Source organism: Verticillium nonalfalfae, assembly GCF_003724135.2.
Source record: "Verticillium nonalfalfae strain VnAa140/NRRL 66861 chromosome Unknown scaffold_157, whole genome shotgun sequence".
NCBI classification, from domain to species: Eukaryota; Fungi; Ascomycota; class Sordariomycetes; order Glomerellales; family Plectosphaerellaceae; genus Verticillium; species Verticillium nonalfalfae.
In genome coordinates this window covers 1-22600 of record NW_021167382.1, presented here as the reverse complement: position 1 = coordinate 22600, position 22600 = coordinate 1, and the positions used below count along the sequence as shown (strand labels likewise).

Here is a 22600-nt window from a genome sequence, read left to right as displayed (position 1 = left end):
GTCGACTTGCAGCATCATCACTTAGGCTTCACCCAAGAAACCCCTCAACGGCGCAAAAGCGCAGAGAGTGGCATAAGCATCGAAAGCACAAACCCACCCCGGCTGCCCCGGACTTTGCCCCCGTGCCTACGATCTACGTAGTTGACTCGTACACCACTGTTTTGGCATGGCAAAGTAGACACGCGTACTAGCAACACTTGTGGAAAGGAAACCCTTTCATCAACCCGAGTAATGACGCCACCCGGGAGCATTCCCTAATCACGAGTATCCGACCGCCTATTGTTCAGCGTTGTTTCACGCTGCGCTCTCAAACGCGCCTCGCCAAGACGCCCTACTCATGGTCTTTCGGGCTTTAATGGATGCCTATAGCTGCCGCGTGAGTGGGTTGCGTATGCAGGGCAGGCTTCCGTTAAATGACCCGCGGCCGACTAACTATGCTAAACATATCCATCTGCAGACGGAGCAAGGCTTCAAGCTCGCTGCCCCGGCTTGTTGCCTTCTTGAGGCACCTGGTGTCTGGGAGCCAACTCGATGGATCTGTCTGTGTCGGTGTGTAAAGGGTTACTAAGAGAGAGAATTGTAGCCCCTGCTCCTCAACAGATTTTACCCCTCGTCTGTGGCGGAGCTGAGAATCCAAGAGCACCGCACCAGCCTGGGGAAGATATGATGTTCAAACCTTCAATTGGCTTGTTACATGTGCCATAAGAATGTACAAATCGTAGGAGGCTTTCAACTTTGGGAATGACACCAACCGCGCTGCATCAGGGATCATGTCGAGCTTCAAGGGGGTGGGCGTCCAATCTCCTCTAAAGCGGCAATGAGGGGCAACTCATCTCATGGTGGGGCAGCTGGGAATCCTGGATTCTTCACCAACCACCCACGAGACCGCTGCCCGACCACCGGAGGATGATCTCAACCTAGCTGCGAACCTTTTGTGCAGTACATCGTGGTCTATTCGGTCGTCACAAGTTCCCTATGCACACCGGGAGGACAAGCTGATTCGCAACCTCCGCAGTTTCTGAAAGTGATGTTTAACGGACGTTTGACAAGTGGGATTGATGACATGGCCAGAGCTTCTTGGACCTTGGGCCGCCGTTCCGCCAGGACCAGGGCTTTCACGTGAGATCTGCGCTAGTCCATTTATGTCTAGAAGCCTTCTTGAAGATTCCAGAACGGGCAGGATCCCGGCAGGCTCAAGTCATGGTGATGAGGAGGCCGAAGAAAAAAAGCAAAATCATTTGAATGGCAGCGAGTGAAGTCGAGTTTTGCGTAGAACACCACAACTCGAAATTCCATCAAGATCAGAAGACCTGACTTGATCACAACAAGACTTGTTAAGAGCAAAACTCTCAAACGTAGTCAGAGTTTATTTTCCCTCCGTCTTATTCATTGAGACGCTCATCGCCAAGTCACCACCCGCTTTCATCACAAATCACCTCACACATACAAATACATCATGGGCGACAGGAACCTCAACGATCTCCTCAAGTGGAGCATCGCCAACCAGGACATTCCTGAAGGCGCCGAGGCACCCCCCGGCGAGGCCCCTCGCCTCAACCCCGAGGCCATGGCTGCCCTCTTCGGTGGCCCCAGCGATGCCGACCTCATGAAGGACTCCATGGCCGCCATCCACAGCGCCGATGTGCCTCTCGACCAGAAACTCATCGCCTTTGACAACTTTGAGCAGCTCATCGAGTCGCTCGATAACGCCAACAACATCTCCGCCCTCTCCCTCTGGACGCCCCTCCTCGACTGTCTCGTGCACGAGGAGGCCGAGATCCGCCGCATGGCTGCTTGGTGCGTCGGGACCGCCGTGCAGAACAACGCCCCCAGCCAGGAGAGGCTTCTCGCCATGGGAGGCGTGCCGAGTCTCGTCGCGCTGGCGACAAAGGAGGGCGAGCAGGAGGTTGTCCGCAGAAAGGCCATCTACGCGCTGAGCTCCGCCGTTAGGAATTACCAGCCCGCCATGGACGCCTGCATCGCCGAGCTTGCCAAGCAGGGCGGCTCACCAGATAAGGTGGACGCCGACAACATGGACGCCGTGGATGTGATCATGGAGGACCTCAAGGCGAAAGCCAAGGCGTGAGGAAGGCCGGGGCCGGGTTGGATTTGCATGCATGCATGAACGGCGTTTTGGGAGGTACGTTGACGGTATAGCAAAAGAGCTGGGCTTGCGTTTCCAGAGCACCAGAATTTTATGATCAAGATTCCCCACAGACATAGACACGCGATTACACAGCTTCCCTGTGACATCGATGCTTTGGTGATACATTCATGTACAAAAAGTCTACGTGTTGTACAACAAGGTAATGTAGATAGGCCCACCCGGTGGTCTCTATCGCGGTCTACCTAAAAATCCTTGACCTTTCCGTAAAAGGGGAATCCAAGGGCCTGGAACAGCAGGCGGGCGTGCCTGTCAGATGTGGCTGTCGTGTGGATGAAGATGCGGCAACCAGGGAGGAGCTGTGCGGACAGTTAGCAAACGGTATTTCTGGGTGTCCGGTGCGCAGGCAACTCACTCTTGCTGGGTACATGTCGTAATTCACCCCAAGCTCCGGGAACCATGCCATGTCATCAGGTCGCAGACCGAGCGCCAGGTTTCCGTTGCCGTCTCCGGTACTGGCCTTGATTCCAGGCCAGTCCTTGATCTTAGGCAGGACGATGTTGACAAGCTTGTCCACAAACTCCAACGCCGCAGGCCCGTGAATCGTTGTCTTGACGCCGACACGGTCACCTTCCTTGACCTTCCACTGCGAAACGCTGTCCTTCATCTTCACAGTCGTGGGAGTGCTGCCGGTGATGGCCTGGACAGCGGACCGCATGACTGGGAGCGTCTGTGGCAACTTAGCCGCAGTAGGCATGAATGCGGTGATGGAGACGGCGCTGATCTCGGGGATGTTGCGGAAAGTAATGTTCTTCTCGAGAAGATCAAGGTTCGCGGCACCTCTGGGGCCACGACGCGGTCGGTTGATGTTGTAAGGAGACGAATCGTCCCACTCACGCAGGCGATCGGGCTTTGGTGTGACGACGGTGCCGGGCACCTTGTGCATGTACGCCAGCGTCAGCAGGTCGGAGGCGATTGTCGAATCGTACGTCTGCTTGAGACGAGGGTTGTTGAAAGGCCCGGGAACGAAGTCGCGGGCTGTAGGATCGGTGCAAGGCGGCGACTGGATGGGGTGGAGGGGGCCACGGTCGTACTTGGGCGGATGGTATTGGAATCTCGAGACTGGTCAGCATTGTCGAGGCTACAAAGCGGCATATCATTGACTCACCTCTTTCCAGGAAGCTGCTGCGGCCTGTCCTCTACACGCTTGGCCGTGTTGAAGGACTTGACAGTGGCCTCATCGGGGCCAGGGATGGCAAAGCCGGAGCTTGATTCGAGATCGGCCAGATCAGGGGCAGGTTTGGAGGTTTCGGAAGATGCCCATCGTCGGGGGGCTGATGATGCTGATGTGGGTAGCCAAAGTGATGAGCCCTTTGTGCCGACCGCACGGGCTAGCCGTGATCCATCTCGCATTGTGGCAGCCATGGTCAATCGCACGAAGTGTTGGTGGTTGTCACGATCATGGGTGTCGCGACGCTGGAAAATTCAATGGACCTGAATTCACGACATGGATCTCAAGCCACACCCATGTGGCGTAGTGTTCATTTCCTGTGGCTGATTCCAACGGAGCATTAGATAATCAGACCCAGCAACCTATCCAAGCGCCTTACCTAATATTGGTCCGCACCAAATAGCGGGGCCATCAGTCCACACCCCCCAAACGGAATAATGATCCCTGGGATGACGGCGCGAATGGCTGCTGCGCAATTACGTAGCTGTTCTTGTAGGCTCCTGTCTGTCAGCGCCCGGCGTAGGAGATGTGTGACCTGTCGGCCAGACCGAATACAGAACTTCTGACGATCGGCTGAGAAGATCTGGGTGGTCTAGCGTGCATATGGAATCAAGGAACGTTGACCTTCTTCCTACGCTGACAGAGAAATGTCTAGTCACTCGGCGTCCACGGGAGGTGCGTTGACAAGATTTCATCCAACTGGCCAGTGAAGGATTCCCCCTCTTTCACTCGTGCACAGGTAGAAATTATGTGATGTGCTATTCTTGACATCCAAGGCTTCCTTCGCGGCCCGATACTGCGGCTGAAGTGCATTCTGTGTGAGGCAGACAGGTTGAAACTCGGCCGGAAACCTTGCACTCAACGCAACTCTGAGTCGACTGTTGAAGGGTCCAAGGCCTCTCTGTCTTGGCTTAAGTTTGTCCAGAACGAGCGACAGGGGCCCTATCAGATGTTCCAAAGGGACCTGGATCAGAGTGGAGAGGGAGCAAATGCGTGAGCCTGGTTGTTGTCAAGTCTTTTGCCCCCTTCCTCGCCCAGTTTTCAGGCTTCTACATAACAGTAGGTACTGTGTGACCTGTCATCCAGATCAGCTGGCGCGTACATCGTAGGCAGCTGCATAGAGACGTTTTCGCGCTACCGAAACTTTTTAGTCAATACGCTGGAAGGTTCTTACGGAGAACGTTGAGCCATGATGGGGACGGGTGCTCCAGAGCCGTCACGCCCCGAAAAACACCCCCGAACCCGAACCCGAGGGCTGTCACATTATCCGCGTTCCCTGCCAGTGTCTTCGCCAGCAGTGTCATGCTCTCTCCACTTGTAGGCTTCACCGCGAGAATTGAACCGGCTGGGATGTCAACAGGCGTTGTCGCATGTTCGCCTGGACCATTTGGTCCAGGTCCATCAGGTGAGGCAGGGGCTATCACAGTCGCTCCCGCCCTGGTCGTCGAAGATCACGCCGATCCCCAATCATGCTCTTCAGGATCACCCAAACAGTCGATAGCGTAGCGGCAGCATCATGATTATTACCAATGAGCATGTTCTGCCCATGTCCCAGGATACCGTACGTAGAAATGGTCTGCTATGTGCGCATGGGACGAAGTACCCCTCCTCTGATAACAGGTGCGGCCATTCGTTCAGCGCTCGTTGCGGATCCCGTTGATCGCAAATCCAGGGAAGGATTCGCCGTGGCGTGCCTGCTTTAGCCGTTGCTTGTGCACCCCTGCCACTAAAGGCTGGCCCCTGCCCCTTCTTTCGACCCCTACACTTGCACCCTGGTATCGCACCATGCCTGCCCCCCAACAACTGCTGGTCCCACGTCACATCCCTAAACTCCCCCATCAACCCCGCCAAAGCGCGCCGCAGCGACATCCAAGACAAGACAGCCCGAGACCTCAATAGACTCCTGGCGACCAGCAAGGCAACCATTCTTCTAGAGTTTGCTTCGAAAAGCCGTAATCCCCCCCCGAGACAGCGGTCTACCTTCCAACGAAAACAACTCGACCCGTCCTGCTTCACAAATCGCTACAATCCCGTTGGAACGATCACAACACCTCCCGTCATGAAGGCCAAGAGGCTCTTCAGTGTCAAGGACCGGGAGAAGGACAAACATGGCTCTCATCGCAGGAATAAGTCGTCAGAGCCGGGCCATAAGGTGAGAGTTCTTCAATCGCTCGGGTAGCGCTTCGACCCCCTGGTTAATCGGACCTCTTAAGAACCGTCCTCTCTCTGCCGACAACTTTTTCTCGCTCTTCAAGTCTGACGCCTCCCGCCAAATAAACAGCAGCCACGAAGATAAAGCTAAGGTACGAATGACGTCTTGCCATACTCCATGTCCCAGCAGACTTTAACAGCACATCAGATTGAGGACGTATTGCAGCTCCTTGCCGAAGACAACCCCGAATATACCAAGCACAGCATTTCTCCCGACCACATTCGCCAAGTCCTCCACAGCTATTATGCGGCTGGTGATGTCAGGAAAGCTGCCGAATTCATACAGATGCAGAGCGATGCGAGTGCTGGCAAGATCTACCCATACAACCCTAATGTGCAGATGAGCGGCGCCGAGAACAGGGAGGCTGTGACCTGTTACCTGGACTCTTTGCTCTTCTCCATGTTCGCACGGATGGACGCTTACGAAGGCATGCTCAAGCATGAATTCACCGACGAACCGCGGCGGAAGTTGGTCACGCTTTTGCGACTCTGGGTCAATATGTTGCGGTCGGGCAAGTTGATTTATACAGACATGGTATGGTTTTGTTCAACCCTTCGGGAATAATACTACAGTTCAGCTGACTTTGGCAGACGAAACTTATACAAGACAGCCTCGCTGAGTGTGGATGGCAAGACGCCAAAGAGCTGGAGCAGCAGGACACATCCGAGGCATTTGCTTTCATCACGGAAACCTTGCAGCTACCCTTGCTACAACTACAAGTCGACCTATTTCACCAGGGCAAAAACGACGATGATGACCACAAGATAGTCAACGAACGTCTTCTCAATCTCGCTGTACCCCCAGATCCAGAGGGCAAGGGACTTCGTCTCGAGGATTGTTTAGAGGAATACTTCAACACGCAAGTCGATGTCCTCCGAGACAGCAACCAGGAGGAGAAGAGAGACGCAAGACGGCCGACAACGTCTCGACTGAATACGATTAGAGTCGTGACGCAGAATGAGGAAGCTGAGTCGCCTACGAAAGGAGTTGTCGCCTCCCCAGTTGAACTTACTCCAGTACTGGATCGGAGGCCGACGGAGACTGTCCATGGCTTGATCAGCGGAGAGACGGCCGGATCTTCGAGACCTACCGCTAGACACCGTTCCACTAGCGTGATTCAGCATGTTCTCGTGGACGGAAAAGGTCGACCGGCGGAGACGGACAACTCCTCCCTGCTCGAGAGGGCACGACGCAAGAGCTCGACCGTTGTCAAGGCTGTGACTATTCCAGCGTGGCAGTTCTTCCGACTGATTCCTTGGCACTCTGCAGGAAATAGCGAGCCTCAGAATGACCAGGACGTGGCGGTCAAATTCTCTCAAAGGCCAGTAGTCGGCATCTGCTTGAAGCGCTACGGCCTTTCCGATAGAATGGTCCCGCAACGCCTCAACACATTTATCGATATCCCAGACAGTCTGCGTCTGCCACACTTTATGCTAGCGGACGAAAAGCACCTAGAAGAGGACCCAAATGGGTTTAGTACGGAGTACAAGCTCGTGCTGCAGTCGGTGGTCTGCCACAGGGGTGAGTCTGTGAATAGCGGCCACTACATTGCATTCTCCCGAGTTGCGCCAAAGCTCCTCACGGATAACCGAAGACACGATCTCGATCCACCTCCGGATTATGAGGAGGCGCAATGGGCTAAATTTGACGACCTCCATATCGACAGCCGAGTCACGTATGTTGATGATATCAAACAATCGATCAAAGAAGAGATGCCGTATCTTCTCTTCTACCAGATTGTACCCATGATGGAAGTAGTATCTGCGGACGAAACTGAAACGGAACCACCTTCCTATGCAGACTCGAAAGCAAGCATCGCCACATCGACAGATCCCAGTCTGGCTGACAGCGGGCATCTGGGAACTGCCGGGTCTTCCAGCGGTGATTACTTCGAGAAAGCGACAAAGACGCAGGCCCCGAGCATTCGATTCTCGTCAGATATAGAGCGGCCCAGCCGTGACAGCATCGACGACTTGGACCCACACTCCAAGGACTCCCGGCGCACGAGCATCAATCCGCTTGAGTCCGTAATTGGTACGCCAGGGAGAACGCCCGATACCGCATCTCCGGCAATCACGCCGAATGAAGAGACGACGCGTGAGCGCTTCTCACGCGCGGCTGCCTTGTTCTCGAACAAGTCTAGGAGTCGCCCCCCTAGTCAGGCGGGCGAAGGCCGCATCAGCCTTACGATGGGCCGTCTCGGCGGCTTCATGCGGCCAAGCAAGGAGATATTGCGAGACGGCAATTCCATCAGTCATATTGTCAGCGCGCCGCCCGTACCGAACGAGGCCGGCCCGACGGAGGTGACGGACAGGCCATCGGTGGACCTGCCACGTCCGTCGTTCGAGTCAGATTCCTACCCAGATACTCGGGCAGACGTCAAATCAGATGTGACGGCCACGCCCAGGAAGCACAGGCACGAGCACGGACACAAGCGCGGCAAATCCAAGGTCAAGGGCGTACAGCCTGAGCGAGAGTGCATTCTTATGTAGAGCCAACATGTGTACCGTACGTGCAGGTTTGGTCCTGAGAGCATCATGTTCCCCACCATGATGAGGTGAGGCATGATGACGAATATGAGGGCACCTTTTGGCCATTCATGGCAACGAAAGCAGAAAGCAGTTGGAGTTTGGGGAGGGCGTCGCAGAAACATATACCACTATCGCGTTTTATTCACAGGCATTCGGCCGGTCATGCATGACGAACATGCCTTCAGCGAGGAGAGTAGAGCGGGCCTTTGGACGTAATGAAGCATTTGGTTGTCATAAAAATCATCAGCCTATCTTGTTCATCTTAAAACAAAAAAACTCCAGCAGTTGATTGGTAGCGTGCGTGTTTCCCGATTGCATACCCGACCAGATCTGAGAGGACGATGTTTGTCTTGCCTTGTACCTCCAGCCTCGTTCCTGCCATGCGAGCTGTGACATCATATAGACCCGCACTGAACAGCTTAATCCTCATCATGCACCTTGTCGGCAACAGTCTCCTTGGTCAAGTTGACAACCTTCTCGATCGGCCTTTCCACAGGTTCAGCGGGGGACGAGAGGCCGGGCATGGGACTCAGCGCGCCGCTGGCGGTGCCGGAGCCGGGGATACTGCCGGGGACGGGGATTCGGATGTCCTCTGGCGAGCCGGGGGTAATCTTGGGGTCGATACCCGGGATATGAATGCGCTTGGCCTCGTTCTGGTAGGCGGCTGGGATGATCTCGATGATCTCATCGCGAGGGAACTTGAGGAAGGGAATGTCCATTGTGGAACAGTGCATGAGGTAGGCGTAGAGGACACGCAGAACCGACTCGTGAGCGATGATGAGGAGATCATTCTGCTCGCGCTCAAGCTCGAGAATGATTGGCTCGAGGCGAACGGCGAGGTCGTGGTAGGACTAAGAATGGGTTAGTCATGGAGTATCGAATGAACAGGTTACCGGGGACACTTGCCTCTGCGCGGGGGTAACGGTGATGATACGGGTCCAGTTCGTGCTTCTCTACTTCCTCGGGATAGATGGTGCGGATGGCTCGTTCGGCCATCTTCTCGCACACGCCGGGGTTGATCTGGCTCATCTGCGAGCGCTGACGGACTTTGTAGCCCTTATCCCTGAGGTAGTCTGAGGTCTGCACCGTGCGAAGCCGGGTCGACGTCCAAACGGTCAGGGGTGGCAGGGGGACGTTAGCTCCCTGCTTCTCGACCAGAGCCGCCCGCTCTTGCTCGCGGTGCTTGATGAGGACCTCGGACATTTTGGCGGCGTAGGATTTGCCCTGTTCGGAGAGCGGTGCGTCGGCTTTGTAGGAGTCTTCTTCGGTTGTGGTACCTGCTCGCGCGAAAAAGGTGGTGCGTGACTTGATGTGCAAGTTTGTGAGGTAGAAGACGATGCGATGAGACAGGTAGTTGAATGAGAGATTGTTGTAGAAGAACCTGCGACCGGCGTTGATCATTCGGATGTAGTTCAGTTCCTTCTCCTCCATGATCTCAAAGGTGGGGATCTTCATGTCGATTCGCTTCAGGTAGAGCTCGGCGGCGTCGTCGGGATCCATGCCGGAAAACTACAATGGGTAATTAAGCATGCTTCTTCGGGCACGGCTTGGAATATGAGGACTCACGTCTGGAGAAGAGATCTTGACGTTTCGTGCATTGTCCCGCAGGATGGATTCGTCGTCGACGAAGGACTCGATAAACAAGGTCTGCGAGTTGGGGTTGAGCTTCTGTCTCCGCGAAACAGCTGGCGAGCATTCTTACCTGAACGTCATGCTTGGCAAACTCCTTGGCCAGCGAGCGACGACCTCCAGCGGTCGGGTTGACGGCGTCGTAAATAGCGACTTGGCCGTTCTCGTGATTGAGCCAGGCGTAGATGTCCTCGCGACACTTCTTGAGAATCTTCTGCCGCAAGATGACGGATGCCGGTGAGGCGTTGGGGAAGAAGTAATCTTCAGGGACAGCACCACCGTCGCCGACCGTCGCCCGACGATAGTCGCCGAGATGAAAAATACGAGTCTTCACACCGAGCCTGCTTACGTCAATAAGAGTCACCAGCTGCTACGACAGGAGAACGTTCTCACCATCCAAGATATCGTGCCAGGGAGACGCAAATATGCCTGCTTCTGTTAGCAAACGTGACCAGATGACTGATAAGGGGGCCATACGTTTTGCCGCGTGCTGGCAGGCCCACCATCACGATGGCGATGCGGCCCGAGTGGAAGAGTCGTCCAGACATGGTGCTGTACAGCTGGGCTGGCGCCATATCCTGGTCCTCAGGTACATCGTGAATGCCGTCGATGAAAGTCGAGCTCTTGCGGCGATACCGTGGGGCGTTGGCCGCAATTTCGGCAGTGCTGTCTCGTGGGTCAGTACTGTTGGGTTCCTTAGGATGATCTTGATGCTCGTCGTCGTCTTCGATAGCAGCCGATGCGCCGTCGAAGCAGAGTTCGGGGCGGGGACGCATGGCTCAGGGCAATGCGATGCTTGATACGAAGGGTAATCTGGTGTGGTTGCAAAGGTTGGCAGAGAGGGAGCAGGGGAGGGGATTTTTAGGATGCGCTCAGGGAACGAGTTGTAAGAAACATTACAGATCCGTGTATCAGTATTGACAATGAGACGTCCGAATAGGTTGTGCCGGCCCGTTACGTTACGGAAAGATGACCAGGTTTGCAGGACCGGGTGTTGGGTTGTGATTCACCAAATTGCAGAATGACATTGCAGGCCCATGCTCATGACCTGGCACTTGCACCTGCCAGTAGTGGCAGGGGGATTGGAAGTGAGTGGCTTTTAAAGGTGACTCCTGATTTGAAGGGTGCAAGCAATCGTCTCAATAACGGAGGGAATGACGGGGTGATATGAAGGATTGCGGTTGGACTGTGGAAGTACCAAGGAAAAGGCCTTCACTCACAGAAGTGTGTCCATGTTTGGTGATTTGCAGTCAACCTCTTTGTGTCAGTCTTGTCGGCCGAGATCTGGTCCTTCTTCTTCCCTTCCTCTGCGCGATTGAGGTTCTATTCCATGCAGCAATACTTTGGAGTAGTGAAGCAAGACAGGCTCGCGGTTAAGTGGCGTTGCGGCGTGAAATGCGGAGAAATGGAAGTTGCTCAAGTTCAAGATGCTGGCGCGAATCCAGTTATTTGGGTGCAGCGGCGACAGCAAACGATGAGAGGGACGTGTGCCTGACTGCCCAAAGTAAGTATCTAGGCAAGTATACGTAGCGTTGGTCAGACCGCTTGAGGTATTATGTTTTGAGTTGGTAACTTGATATCGATGTCCCGCTTTAACCCGCCGTCGGTTATCGTGAGTATGTCAACGGTCTCTCGGCTACGAGAGAGCACTTGGCTGGATGTGTTTCCACAGAAACACCGCTGCTCGCCCAGTGCTCCAAAGGATTGCCTGCCTTCTTGTGAAAGCTCTTAGGGGGGATGCCACGTCGTGTCAGTCCGAGCACAGAATCGTAAAGAAAGTCAGTCCGGAGGGCTAGTGGTATGCAGTGCAGTGCTGTCAAGGGGACCTCAGATGCCTCTTTCTCTTTCTCTCGCTCTCGCTCTCTGTCTCTCTGTGCACCACCCAATTGCCCAGACGAACCTAGGTCCGATGGTGGGGTCATGCCGTCTCCACCCCCTGGCTATTTGTCGGGTATGCGTCCCGACGTCACGTGCACCAGGATAGTGGAGCGAGACGAGGGAGGATTCGGGTCGTAGGCAATGGAAGCGAGGCGAGTGGCAGCAACCAAGCAGCTGGTGCCCTCTCTCTCTGTTAGCTGTCCTTGTCTGGAGTCTCATCCACCCCCCCCCCCCCCCTCCCCTCGCTGTGCACCACTGAAAGACAGAGGCCCGTGCTCCCCCCAAGAAACACTCCCAGTGCTATCAGAGGCTGAAGAAATTTATTTTACCAGCAACGTCACGACAAGTCAATTCCCGACATCCGCCCGACCAAGCTCCTTCGCGATCGTGAAGCCTCGCACATCAAGACCATCTCTGGTTCCATCGACGCAACAGGGCACAGCTCCTAGCATCTCAGACGCGCCTCTCCCTTTTCGTCTTCTCGCATCGTGCGCGTTCCTCCCATCGCGTCCCTCCGTCGCCGTCTCCAACCAGCTTGCTGTTGCTTCTCGCTCACCTTCTCCTTTTCCGCAAACCTACCTCGGCCACGGCCCTCATCACATCCACAGCCATGGCTTCCACCATTGACTCCCTGCGAACCTTCCTCACGACGAACCCCGTCGCCGATGCCGTCTCTGATGCCGTCAACTCCTTTTCCAGCAGGAGAGCGAAGCTCGGCCTGTCCAACCCTGGCACCGTCGAGAGCTTGAGCAAGGAGGTGACGCGCGATGTCTTCCTCAACAACTACATGTTCACCGGCCTGCGTGCCGACGTGACCAAGGCCTTCAGCATCTCGCCTCTTTTCCAGGTCTCCCACGCCTTCGCCATGGGCGAGCGCCTCAACCCTTACACCTTCGCCGGTCTCTACGGCACGAGCAAGGTGCGTCCGCCAAATCCCACTCGGACCCCCCCAAAAGATGTGCTCATGCAATCGCTAACGTGCCGCGACACAGGTTTTCCTCCAGGGCAACATGGACAACGACGGCCAGCTCTCCACCCGTTTCAACTACCGGTGGTCCGACAAGCTCGTCTCCAAGACGCAGCTCCAGGTTGTGCCCGGTTCCGGCCAGGATATGGTCCAGCTCGAGAACGAGTACACCGGCGACGACTTCACCGCCTCCTTGAAGATGCTCAACCCGTCTGCCCTTGACGGCGGCATCACCGGCATCTTCATCGGCAGCTACCTCCAGTCCGTCACCCCCAAGCTCGCCCTCGGTCTCGAGACTGTCTGGCAGCGTGCCGGCCTCACCCAGGGCCCCGAGATGGCCACCTCGTACTCGCTGCGCTACAAGTCCGACGACTGGGTCGCCACCGCCCAGCTGCAAGCCCAGGGTGCCCTCAACACCTCCTACTGGCGTCGTCTGTCGGAGAAGGTCCAGGCCGGTTGCGACCTGACGCTGTCTCTCGCCCCCTCAGGCGGTATGATGGGTGGAATTCAGAAGGAGGGCATCGCCACCATGGGCGCCAAGTATGACTTCCGCATGTCCACCTTCCGTGCGCAGGTCGACTCCAAGGGAAAGCTCAGCTGCCTCCTCGAGAAGCGCATCGCCGCCCCCGTCATGATGACCTTTGCCGCCGACGTCGACCACTTCACGGTACGTGATAATCATCATGCCTGAGCTAATGTGGCCTCGAGCGTCTTACTGACTGTTCCGCAGCAACAAGCAAAGATCGGCGTCGCCATCTCTGTCGAGGCCGCCGGTGAGGATCTCCAGGAGCAGCAGGAGGTTCTCGGCGCCCAGCCTTCCCCCAACATTCCCTTCTAAGCCTGGAGGCCATCACCTGCCTCTGGTTCACTCGGTGCGACCGACCACAGGAAAAAAAAACCCGAAAGCTCCCCTCCTAATCAACCAAAGACACGAATGGCCCCGGACGGCCAGCAGCATACGCACGGCGGCGCATCCTCTCCATGACCTCTGATCGCGGGCGCATCTTCCTCGCTTATTTTGTTGTTTTAGTATACGCCCTCCCCGCCCCTCGCAGAGGTCCATTTGGCCCCCTACTCCTCTCCCGCCTTTTCCCACTCCAAGCGAGGAACTTGGCCTGCGGTCGGATCTGGAGTGACTTGTCGTTGCTGTTTTTGTTTTTTGTTCTTTTCCTCCCGCGGGCCGCCCGAGCCTCGTTCTGTCCTCTGGCCCAGGGTTTGGGAGGACAGGTGTACAATAACCGCTCTTGGATGAGCAACATGGCAGTCGGTGGGAAGAACACCGGCTGCCCCGCGTGAACTGTGATTTAAGCCACTCGCGGCGTGGCTTATCCACAATCATGAGGGCGGGCATGGCGGGCCCGTCTCATATGTACTGTGTATGAAGGAGAATAGAAGAAAGTTCTGATGAAACAGGCTGCGAGGAAGCTCTGTAAACCGGTGACCTTGTCGTGTGTCTGGTGAGAAGCCATGGTGAAGACTAGACAATGACATGCATGTGAGGCATCACCTTTGGGTTACTCAAAGTCAACGCCATTCCGCCGGCAGTCTCACGTCTCCCACCTCCAACAGCGTCAGCCCTATCCACGGATGCGATCTTCCTAGGGTTTCATGTCGTAGATCAGCTCTACAGTAGCATCAGCGATAGGGCGCATAGCTTCGATCCAGTCGACCCTCCTGAACTCGCCAACTATGCCACAGCGCCGTTCCCCTGCTCTCTCAGCAGGCTAGACAGACTGGGCTACAATGCACGCGCTCTGTATACGCCGGCCAATGCTGTAGGGTGAGAAAGGGATCGGTCGTGCTGGATGCGTTGACCATGGCTTTGGGCAGCAGGTAGACAGTTTATTAGACGCTGACAACGTGTCGTGCCTTGTTGTTAGATAGTGGTCCGGTTCGTTGCGAGCAGATTTCCTCCCAAGCTGGCGGGTTTGACGGTCTGCATCATTTGCTGGCACACATCCCCGCGCGCCTTGGTCATGGGCAAATCAAACACGATCGTAGTACTTACTGTAGGCGACTTCACTTCATACTAGGTACATCCCTATGACTTGTAGGACCTGTAGTCGCACAAAATCATTGAGCCTTGCCCTCGGTGCTACCGAACGACACTGCAGCTCCTGCTTCCTGTGCATGCCATCCATGCCTAGGACCGATTGCAAGTCATGCTACGAGGTCACACGAAGCATGAACGTCCACAGCATGTCCCCCGGCCATCAGAACCGGACCTTCCATTTATTTCCCCTGTAGCCGTCCTCCAGACAACAGAGTGAGACACCCCGTTGACGGCGCCGGCACTGGTCAGACAGGCGGCCGGTAGAAGCAGGACTGACTCGCCCAGCGGCCCCAATCACACTACCACGCCCCGAGCTTCCGAGCGTCAAGGCTCCGTTGCGATATCAAGGACTGCCATATCCCAGATTACAAAAATGATAAAAGCAAAAATCATGGCGGCATTGCCCGTGTTCTCACGAGTTCCATGCGAGCGCCGGGAATCGAACCCGGGGCCTAAGCATGGGAAGCTTAGATGTTACCATTACACCACGCTCGCCATTGTAGCCCTGGCGACCGAGGGAGCTTCATGACTGCGGGGTCGCCCTTTCGGCGAGGTTCCACGACACAAGCTGCCCCGCCCCAGTCCAACCCTCCTGCAATTGCCCCCCCCCCTGTCGAGAGGCACCGTCATCAAGCTTCCAAGAACTCCAAGCCAAACATTCAGACGTCCGACTCCTGCTACGCCTCCTCTGCCGCCGACACACAGTATCCCGACACCCTTTTGTCTCGTCTCGATCCAGGACCCGACACCTGACGCTTTCCCACGAACGAGAAGCACGCACGAACCCCCCCCCCAAACACACATCCTCCGCCATGGCCTCCAAAGCCGACAAGATCGAAAAGATCATCGCCCGCCTGCAGGCCCGCACGGCCGAGGGCCAGTACTACGAGGCCCAGCAGCAGACCCGCGTCGTGGCCGCCCGCTACGTCAAGGCCGCCAACTGGCCCGCCGCCGTGGACATACTCGCCAGCGTCGCCCAGTCCCTGCTCAAGGCCGGCCAGGGCGGCTCCGGCGGCGACCTGTGCCTCATGCTCGTCGACGTCTACAAGCAGGCCGAGCTCAGGCCCGACGCCGCGAGCAAGGGCCGCCTGCTGACGTGCCTGCGCCTGTTCGGGCCCGGGGAGCCGACGAGGAAGACATTTATCAGCGAGATGATTGCGTGAGTTTTCCCAATGCATGCTTTATTCATTTCTATTCCCGCGGTCTATTGTACCTTGTTTTTCTCGCTGCCACACGCCTCCCAGGACAGAGCGCTGACATGCATGGGACGCAGGTGGTCCAGCAAGTTCGGCGACTACCCGGCCGGCGACGCCGAGCTGCACCACGTCGCGGGCAGCCTGTACGCCGAGGAGCACGAGGCCTACGAGGCGGAGCGCCACCTGGTGCTCGGCACGCGCGACTCGGCCGAGGTGCTGGCGCGCATGGAGTACGCCTGGTACAAGGAGGACGAGTCGCACACGGCGGCGCTGTACGCGTCGCGCGCCGTGCTGCCCTACCTGCTCGTCGGCAACCTGCGCGCCGCCAACGCCGCCTACCGCCTCTTCGCCAGCCAGCTCGCCGACGCCGGCGCCGGCGGCGTCCAGGACGTCAGCACCGCCACCGCCGACGTGCGCATCTTCCCGGGCCTGCCGCTCCTCAACTTCCTCGGCCTGCTGCTCCTCGCCATCCAGCGCGGCACCCCCGACGCCTACCGCACCCTCGTCAACAAGTACGCCGCCAACATTGCTGAGCTCGGCGCCTGGAACGAGGCCCTCGAGATGGTCGCCGAGATGTACTTTGGCATCGTCAAGCCCAGGCAGAGCAACCCCCTCATGGATATGATGGGCAGCCTGTTCGGCGGCGGCGCCGCGGGAGGTGGTGGTGGCGGTGCGCAGCAGAGGAGGGCGCCCACGAGGCGAGTCGAGGCGCCTGCGCCGGCGGGTCTCGACTAATGGGGATTTGGTTGTTGAGATGCTGAGGTAACGCTTTACTGGGGTGTTTGCTTTATAGGTAAGGAGGTCTAGGGGTGAAAATGAAAAGCGCATGAAGGGACGGGCATGGCATGGCGCATCACGCCGCAGAAGAGCAAGGAGGGAGCCAGCCAGCCAGCCAGCCAGACGGAGAGGACGAGGCTACTGCTGCTCGTCGTCCCCGCCCGGCGCGAGGTCGGACTGAAGACCCGGCAGGGGAGGCCAGGGGAGCTTGGGCGGCTGCTAACGTCGCAAGCATGCATCCCCATCCTCGTACATCCACTGGTCCTCGTCGAGAGCCGCGACCTTGGCCCGGAGGCTCTTGCGGACCGCCTCGAGGAGCTCTGCGGGCGGGAGAGATGTTTTAGCTTGACGAGGCACACGAATACCCAGACGATAGACTGAGGGTGGGAAGGGAATGATACAACGTACCTTCTGGCTGCTCGGGGATTGTCGAGTGATTGACCTGATGCTGCTTGACTGCCTCGGCAAGGCGCTGCCTTTCCACTGTGATCGTCAGCGCCGCTTCCAGCGTCTCTCCACACGAGACTGTTCTGGCGGGAGGGTGAATGCGACCGACCCTTGCTCTCCTCCATGTCATGCATCCCCTCCTCCCCGTCATCCAACACGCCCATCGGCAGATCCCCAATCTCAATCTCACCGTGCTTGTCCCTGACGACGAGTTCCGTCGAGTCGCTGTGGATGTCCACGTCCGGCAACCGCAGCGTCTCCGCCGACCCGTTCGACGAAGACGTCGCCGTGCCCGTCGGCGTCGGGCGCCGCGTGAGGTGGCTCTTGAACAGGTTGCGCGAGACGCCGCGGCGCGGCGCGGCAGGCGGCGCTGCAACCTGGGAATGGGCCGCGCCCTGGGGCGGCAGGCGGTGCAGGCGATCGGCCATCGGAGGCCCGCCTTGCTGGACAATGGAACGAATCGATAGAGCAAACGATGGTCGTTGTAAGTTATGTTTCCGGGGTGGTGATGCTCATGCTTTTGATGGAGGATTGGGTAGGTGCAGCGTTGACGTGAAGGGCTGCCCCTCTGTTTACTCTTGTTATCCGGCGGCCTACACGCGCTTATCGGGGGTGCACCGTAAGAGGCTCTCGACGACACTGTCCAAAAGGGCCCATTGGATCGCCATGGTCGCTTGATCATGGGCGACACAGAGATGATGGGCTTTAGAGCAAAGAAGCAGAAATAAACTCTCTCTTGTTCTCCGTCCTCCACAGCTGGACACCGCGGAATCGCCGAGCACAGAGGCGCAGTTGTTTGAACTTTTGTATGTATCGCGACAGCCATATACTCAGCTGTTCGCCAGTATGGTACAGGCAGTCCAGTCATTATGGTACGCAAGTCAGAACATGGCAACGCAAATCAGACGCCAACTCCCGACCATGCAGAACATATCCCCAGCCTTCCTCATGACAGTTCCCAGATAACCCCAGAAGGTCCCGTTGACCCAGACACCGAGACCTGGCCGTCCCTCCAGCTTTCATGATGCAGATAATCGACAACGCAACGCAAGCCAAAAAACAGAATCATCCGAGGCAGACCCATTCGGCAAAAACACACCAGCGCGCAGTGCGGTCAGCCAGCACCAGACCCCTCCAAACTCCCTTCTCCGAGCACTTGATGATAGTCTCCCACGTGCCCCCGTCGCTGCCCTCCTCGTCCCTCGTGTTGCGGCCACCGACACCGATACCCTTGCGGTCGTCCTTGCGCATCAAGCGCAGAATCTTGCCCGCCGGCGTTTGGATCGCGAGCTTGGCCGGCTTGTTGCCGCTGACGGTACTGGGGTTGGACCCACTGGCGCTAGAAGCGGTCATGCTCATAGCAGAACTTGGCCGAGCGAACGGTATGGGGCTCGCCGCGCCCGGGTTCGACGCCGGCGTCATGATCGAGTCCACGATAGCCGAGCTCGGGTGCTGTCTGATGGCGAACACAAAGGTGTTGTTGAGCGCCAGCCGCTGGCACTGTGGCTGGACGACGTAAATGTCGTGTCGTTGGGCGTGCGGCGTCGGATGCCTCGTGACGAAATCATAGGGCGGGTTCTCGCCCGTGTGTGTGATGGGCAGAGCAAAGGCCATGGGATGGGGAATGTCCTTGATGCTGTGCATCAGCCCACGCTTGCCTGCGTAGACCTTGAGGACGCCTTGACCCTCGTCACCAGGTAGCAACGCCTTGACAGTGTATCGTTTGTATCCGTTGGACCACTCGGCCTGCGCAAGGGCCCTCTTCTTGACCATTTCGCCGCTCTCAAACACATCGCCGTCTTGGTCCCGGCTGTATGCACGCACCTCAACTTCGGCAGCCACTTCGACATCGGCTGGTACGTTGAACTTGATGTGCACCATCTCGAGGTCTTCAATGCGTGTAAGAGACGTGTTATAGTCCACCATCTGCATCATGTTCTTGAAGTACGGCGAACACGCACAGGGCAGGTTGAGCAACACCTCGTGCGCCTGCGGTGGGCAAATGTGTTGCTGCTCATGGTGCTCAGGAATGTGCGTCCAGCACAGCTGGGTCGGGCGAGTGAGGAACCACCACGAGTCGGCAGCTGAATTGCCGGCACCAGAGTAGAGGTGCCGGCGAGGGTTGGAGGGGCTGGCGAGACAACAATCAACCATACGCCACTCGTTGTCGACCAGGACTGCGTTCCACCAGTGGTTGGACCGGGGCATGATGCCAAAATCGGGCGTTTCGCCCGGTGTCTTGAGGTACCCGCGGACTACCTCGCACTCGATGCCCACGGCGGCACACATCTCCATCACCAAGACAGCGTACTCTTCGACGCAGGCTCGCCTGCTTTGAATGACGCGCCTGGTGTCGATTTCGCCCTCAAAGTCTTCTTCCCAAGCTATCCTCTCCGAGACCCAGGAGAAGATGGCGCGCATGCGCTGGACGTCGCTGCGATACGGACGGCAGACATAGGATGTCGCCAAGGTGACGGCTGTTGTAAGCGGAGGTAGACTGCTGATGAAGCGAGTGCTCTTGTCGACCTGGCTGAGGTTGATAGACTGGTAGTCGATTGGATCGTCAACAGGCATGCCATTCGCGCCTTCGTCACCCTCGGCACCCTGGTAGAGTTCGTCTACGGGGTTGAGAGCGGGGTGGTCAAGCATTTGGCACCGATCTTGGCGCTCGTGGCGCTCAATCTTGCTCAGCGAGTTGGAGCGATTGATGTCTCGGCGGACCTGGACCCAGTCTACCCCAGACCCCAAGCCCATCTCCTTGGCAGCATTCCTGCCGACGGACGAGCTGCCAAGGCCTGTCATGGAGGACATTCCAGAGGTTGCAGGGGAGGCTACGGTCGTCGAGCGGGAAAAGGGTGATGGCCTGGCCAGATCGCCGCCGGACCCCAGGTTGCTCCGGCTGGTGGCCACGCCAGTCTTTGCTGTGTCGAAGAGCTTCTTGAACAGGCTGCGTTTCGGCGCTCTAGGCTGCACAAGCCCACCAAGGCCAGAGCCCATCTCGTCGTTGAAACCTGCTTGCGATTTTGGTCGGGAGGCGTCGGATGCGTGACTGCTGTGGTATGTCACACCAGTAAAAGGGCTGTCGGGTCGGTCTATATCAAGGTCTCGAACGCCGAGGGCGCTCTGGGCGCGTTCTCGTCGCTCATTCTTCCTGGCTAGGCTGCCGGCACTGGTCGCGCTGATAGCACCGGCCGATACGCCGCTCATCAGGCTCCTATTCGTGCTTTGCGTCGTCGCGCTCTGGTTACCGGAAGATGCGCTCGTGGAGTTAGTCTTGGTTGTAAAGGAGCGGCCTAGGACATTTCGACCAACATCGTAAGCTGACTTTCGAGTCCGCACTTTCTTCTCCGGGGCAGGAGCCTCGCCCATGGATGACTTTGGTCGCTGATATAGGTTGCCCTTTGGTGGCGGGGGTGGGGGCTCATCGTGACTGGTTGTGCTGTTGCTGTGCTGCAAGCCTTGTAGTCGAGTTTCCATACGTTCGACATAGTTGCTGAGCTGGGGCGCGTCGTGTGCATCCTCTCGCTGGCCGTTCTGGTAAGATGCCTCCTGCGAGGATCCTCCGCTCCAGGTCTCGTAGCCCTCATCTTGATGACCCAGTCCCATGGACGTCTGGGGCCGCTGAGCCGCCTTGTTTCTTGCACGGTGGCTGACCATGTCAAAGCACTCCGGAGACCAGGGATCAAGCGGTGCGGGTTCGGGGGTCCTTGTGTCCCTGGGCATACCCAAGGCATCAAGCTGCTCAATGACACCGTCCATGGCTTCCCGGAGAGGTGATGGCGTCATGTGGCTGCCACCAGGTGACGGAGGGCAGGGGGAAGGCATTCGAGGGGTCTGGAGCCCGTCTTGGCGGTGCTCATAGGAGAGGTTCGAGCCATGCCTCCCACCGCCGGCGTACCGTGGTTCTTGGCTGGGGTGAATGCTGTTGCGGGAGGCATTGACGTGACGATGGGGCGGTGGAGGCGGCGGCGGCGGTGAATCTTCGCGTGCTGGCTCATCATACGTCTCCTTGTGATACGTGTCGATGAAAGAAGGAACCGGTGACACACTGCGTGCCAGAGGCGGGGCCGGGGACGGAGCCCGCGAGTGGTGGTTGTATCCGAACGAAGGCGCAGGAGATGGCGCGCGAGATCCATAGCTGCCGTGGTGATGGTGTGACGGAGGCGGTGGTGCAGGAGATGCAGCCCTGTGATAGTCCTGTGGCGGAGGTGCTGGCGAGAGGGCTCTTGGGTGCTGCTGATAAGCTTGCGGCGGGGCAGGCGATGGCGCTCGCGATCCGTAGTCAACGTGATGCGGTGGGGCTGGTGATGCTGCCCGGAAGTCGTTCCTATGATGTTGTTGTTGAGGAGGAGCGGGGGAAGCAGCTCGGAAGTCATGATTCCTCTGCGGAGGTGGAGCTGGTGAAGCAGCGCGGAAGTCATAGCTCCTCGGTTGAGGGGGCGCCGGCGAGGCGGCTCTGAAGTCATAGCTCCTCTGCTGGGGAGGTGCGGGTGAGGCAGCTCTGTAGTCGTAGCGATGCTGCTGTTGGGGCGGTGGCGCTGGTGAAGGCGCGCGTGAATTGTAGCTGCCGTACTGCTGATGAGGGGCAGGCGACGGCGCTCTGGCGTCGTAGCTCCTGTGATGCTGCAGCGGCGGCGCTGGCGATGGGGATCGGCCAAGGTGGGCGGGAGGCTGGTACGAGCTGGCCGAGTTGTCACGGGCGCGCGTGTGCGGGCTCTCTCGGACGACCTCTGGCTGCTTCGCCGTCGTGTAGTGAGGCGCTTTGGCGTATGCCTCAAAGGGCTTGCGGAACGTCTTGGATTTCTGGGGCACAGGCTTGGGACCGGGCGTGTTGTCGGGCAACGGGCTGACGGATCTCGTCGTCGGGCGGAAGTTGGGCGGTAGTAGTTCGACAAAGTTGGAGGGGAAGACGCCGACGGTCCTCCTGTCGCGCCATAGCTTGCCCGTCCACCAAGAGCCGTCTCCGGCGTTGAGGCATTCGATCAAATCGCCTTCGATGAAGCCGAGGTCGCGTTTCGACTGGGCTGACGTATTAGCAATCAAGAGCTACAAGACAGCAGGGCGCCGTGCACAGGTCTCGAACTGACCTCGCCTCCCCAGGAGTAGACTGCGCGGCACCAGCAGGGAAACTGCGTGGGCAGCGGCGGCGGTGCGGGCACCATCTCGGGGAGCTGATGGAGAGAAGGAACTCTCGCGACCTCCTCAGAGGGGAGTTGGCGAGATGATGGTTGTTGATTGTAGGCGTGGCCTGTTCTCGATGGCAGCCCAACGTGGTAGAAATGTCGGTGAGGCCGCAATGGGCGAAGCGGTGAAGAGCAAAAGCGTGCGACTGGAGAGGCAGCGAACGATTCAACAGTCGCAATACACTACAGCAAGCATAACTGCCAAATGGTCGAGAGGAAGAGACAGGCTGCGCAAAGGGCGAGCGTCACGACGACCCTGTCGACGTAGAAACCCGACCAGTGTGGTATGTAGGCAGGCCAGGTATGAGCAAAGTGGGATATACAACCTCTGACGCGACGGTGCCAATGCCAGAAAGAGAAGGTTTGGCGGTGTCGTGGAATTAGATGAGCAA

The 22600-nt window shown here is 57.7% G+C and overlaps 8 protein-coding genes and 1 non-coding gene across 9 annotated transcripts; 4 read left to right on the top strand and 5 right to left on the bottom strand.

Moving 5' to 3' along the window:
• Positions 1 to 1456: 1456 nt before the first annotated feature.
• SIL1 (nucleotide exchange factor sil1) lies at positions 1457 to 2086 on the top strand (the record flags this gene model as incomplete). The annotated part of the gene is made up of 1 exon (XM_028636565.1): positions 1457 to 2086. One exon carries the CDS (start codon positions 1457 to 1459, stop codon positions 2084 to 2086), a length of 630 nt encoding a protein of 209 aa, XP_028491257.1.
• Positions 2087 to 2349: 263 nt separating this feature from the next.
• D7B24_002355 (uncharacterized protein) lies at positions 2350 to 3529 on the bottom strand (the record flags this gene model as incomplete). Its single annotated transcript, XM_028636564.1, has 3 exons — positions 2350 to 2463; positions 2520 to 3219; positions 3273 to 3529. 3 exons carry the CDS (start codon positions 3527 to 3529, stop codon positions 2350 to 2352), a joined length of 1071 nt encoding a protein of 356 aa, XP_028491256.1.
• Positions 3530 to 5394: 1865 nt separating this feature from the next.
• D7B24_002354 (uncharacterized protein) lies at positions 5395 to 8039 on the top strand (the record flags this gene model as incomplete). Its single annotated transcript, XM_028636563.1, has 4 exons — positions 5395 to 5487; positions 5549 to 5638; positions 5695 to 6081; positions 6138 to 8039. The coding sequence occupies 4 exons, from the start codon at positions 5395 to 5397 to the stop codon at positions 8037 to 8039; spliced, it is 2472 nt and encodes an 823-aa protein (XP_028491255.1).
• Positions 8040 to 8497: 458 nt separating this feature from the next.
• Positions 8498 to 10483, bottom strand: D7B24_002353 (uncharacterized protein; the record flags this gene model as incomplete). Its single annotated transcript, XM_028636562.1, has 6 exons — positions 8498 to 8929; positions 8985 to 9587; positions 9645 to 9725; positions 9781 to 10048; positions 10101 to 10136; positions 10185 to 10483. The coding sequence occupies 6 exons, from the start codon at positions 10481 to 10483 to the stop codon at positions 8498 to 8500; spliced, it is 1719 nt and encodes a 572-aa protein (XP_028491254.1).
• Positions 10484 to 12195: 1712 nt separating this feature from the next.
• Positions 12196 to 13390, top strand: TOM40 (translocase of outer mitochondrial membrane; the record flags this gene model as incomplete). The annotated part of the gene is made up of 3 exons (XM_028636561.1): positions 12196 to 12504; positions 12578 to 13219; positions 13283 to 13390. The coding sequence occupies 3 exons, from the start codon at positions 12196 to 12198 to the stop codon at positions 13388 to 13390; spliced, it is 1059 nt and encodes a 352-aa protein (XP_028491253.1).
• Positions 13391 to 15029: 1639 nt separating this feature from the next.
• On the bottom strand, positions 15030 to 15100 carry D7B24_002351. The gene has a single exon. It is a non-coding gene; the product is annotated as a tRNA-Gly (tRNA).
• A 317-nt stretch (positions 15101 to 15417) lies between these two features.
• On the top strand, positions 15418 to 16536 carry D7B24_002350 (uncharacterized protein; the record flags this gene model as incomplete). The annotated part of the gene is made up of 2 exons (XM_028636560.1): positions 15418 to 15764; positions 15879 to 16536. The coding sequence occupies 2 exons, from the start codon at positions 15418 to 15420 to the stop codon at positions 16534 to 16536; spliced, it is 1005 nt and encodes a 334-aa protein (XP_028491252.1).
• A 261-nt stretch (positions 16537 to 16797) lies between these two features.
• Positions 16798 to 17453, bottom strand: D7B24_002349 (uncharacterized protein; the record flags this gene model as incomplete). The annotated part of the gene is made up of 3 exons (XM_028636559.1): positions 16798 to 16898; positions 16987 to 17061; positions 17135 to 17453. The coding sequence occupies 3 exons, from the start codon at positions 17451 to 17453 to the stop codon at positions 16798 to 16800; spliced, it is 495 nt and encodes a 164-aa protein (XP_028491251.1).
• Positions 17454 to 18090: 637 nt separating this feature from the next.
• Positions 18091 to 22187, bottom strand: CYK3 (cytokinesis protein 3; the record flags this gene model as incomplete). Its single annotated transcript, XM_028636558.1, has 2 exons — positions 18091 to 22044; positions 22113 to 22187. 2 exons carry the CDS (start codon positions 22185 to 22187, stop codon positions 18091 to 18093), a joined length of 4029 nt encoding a protein of 1342 aa, XP_028491250.1.
• Positions 22188 to 22600: the final 413 nt, after the last annotated feature.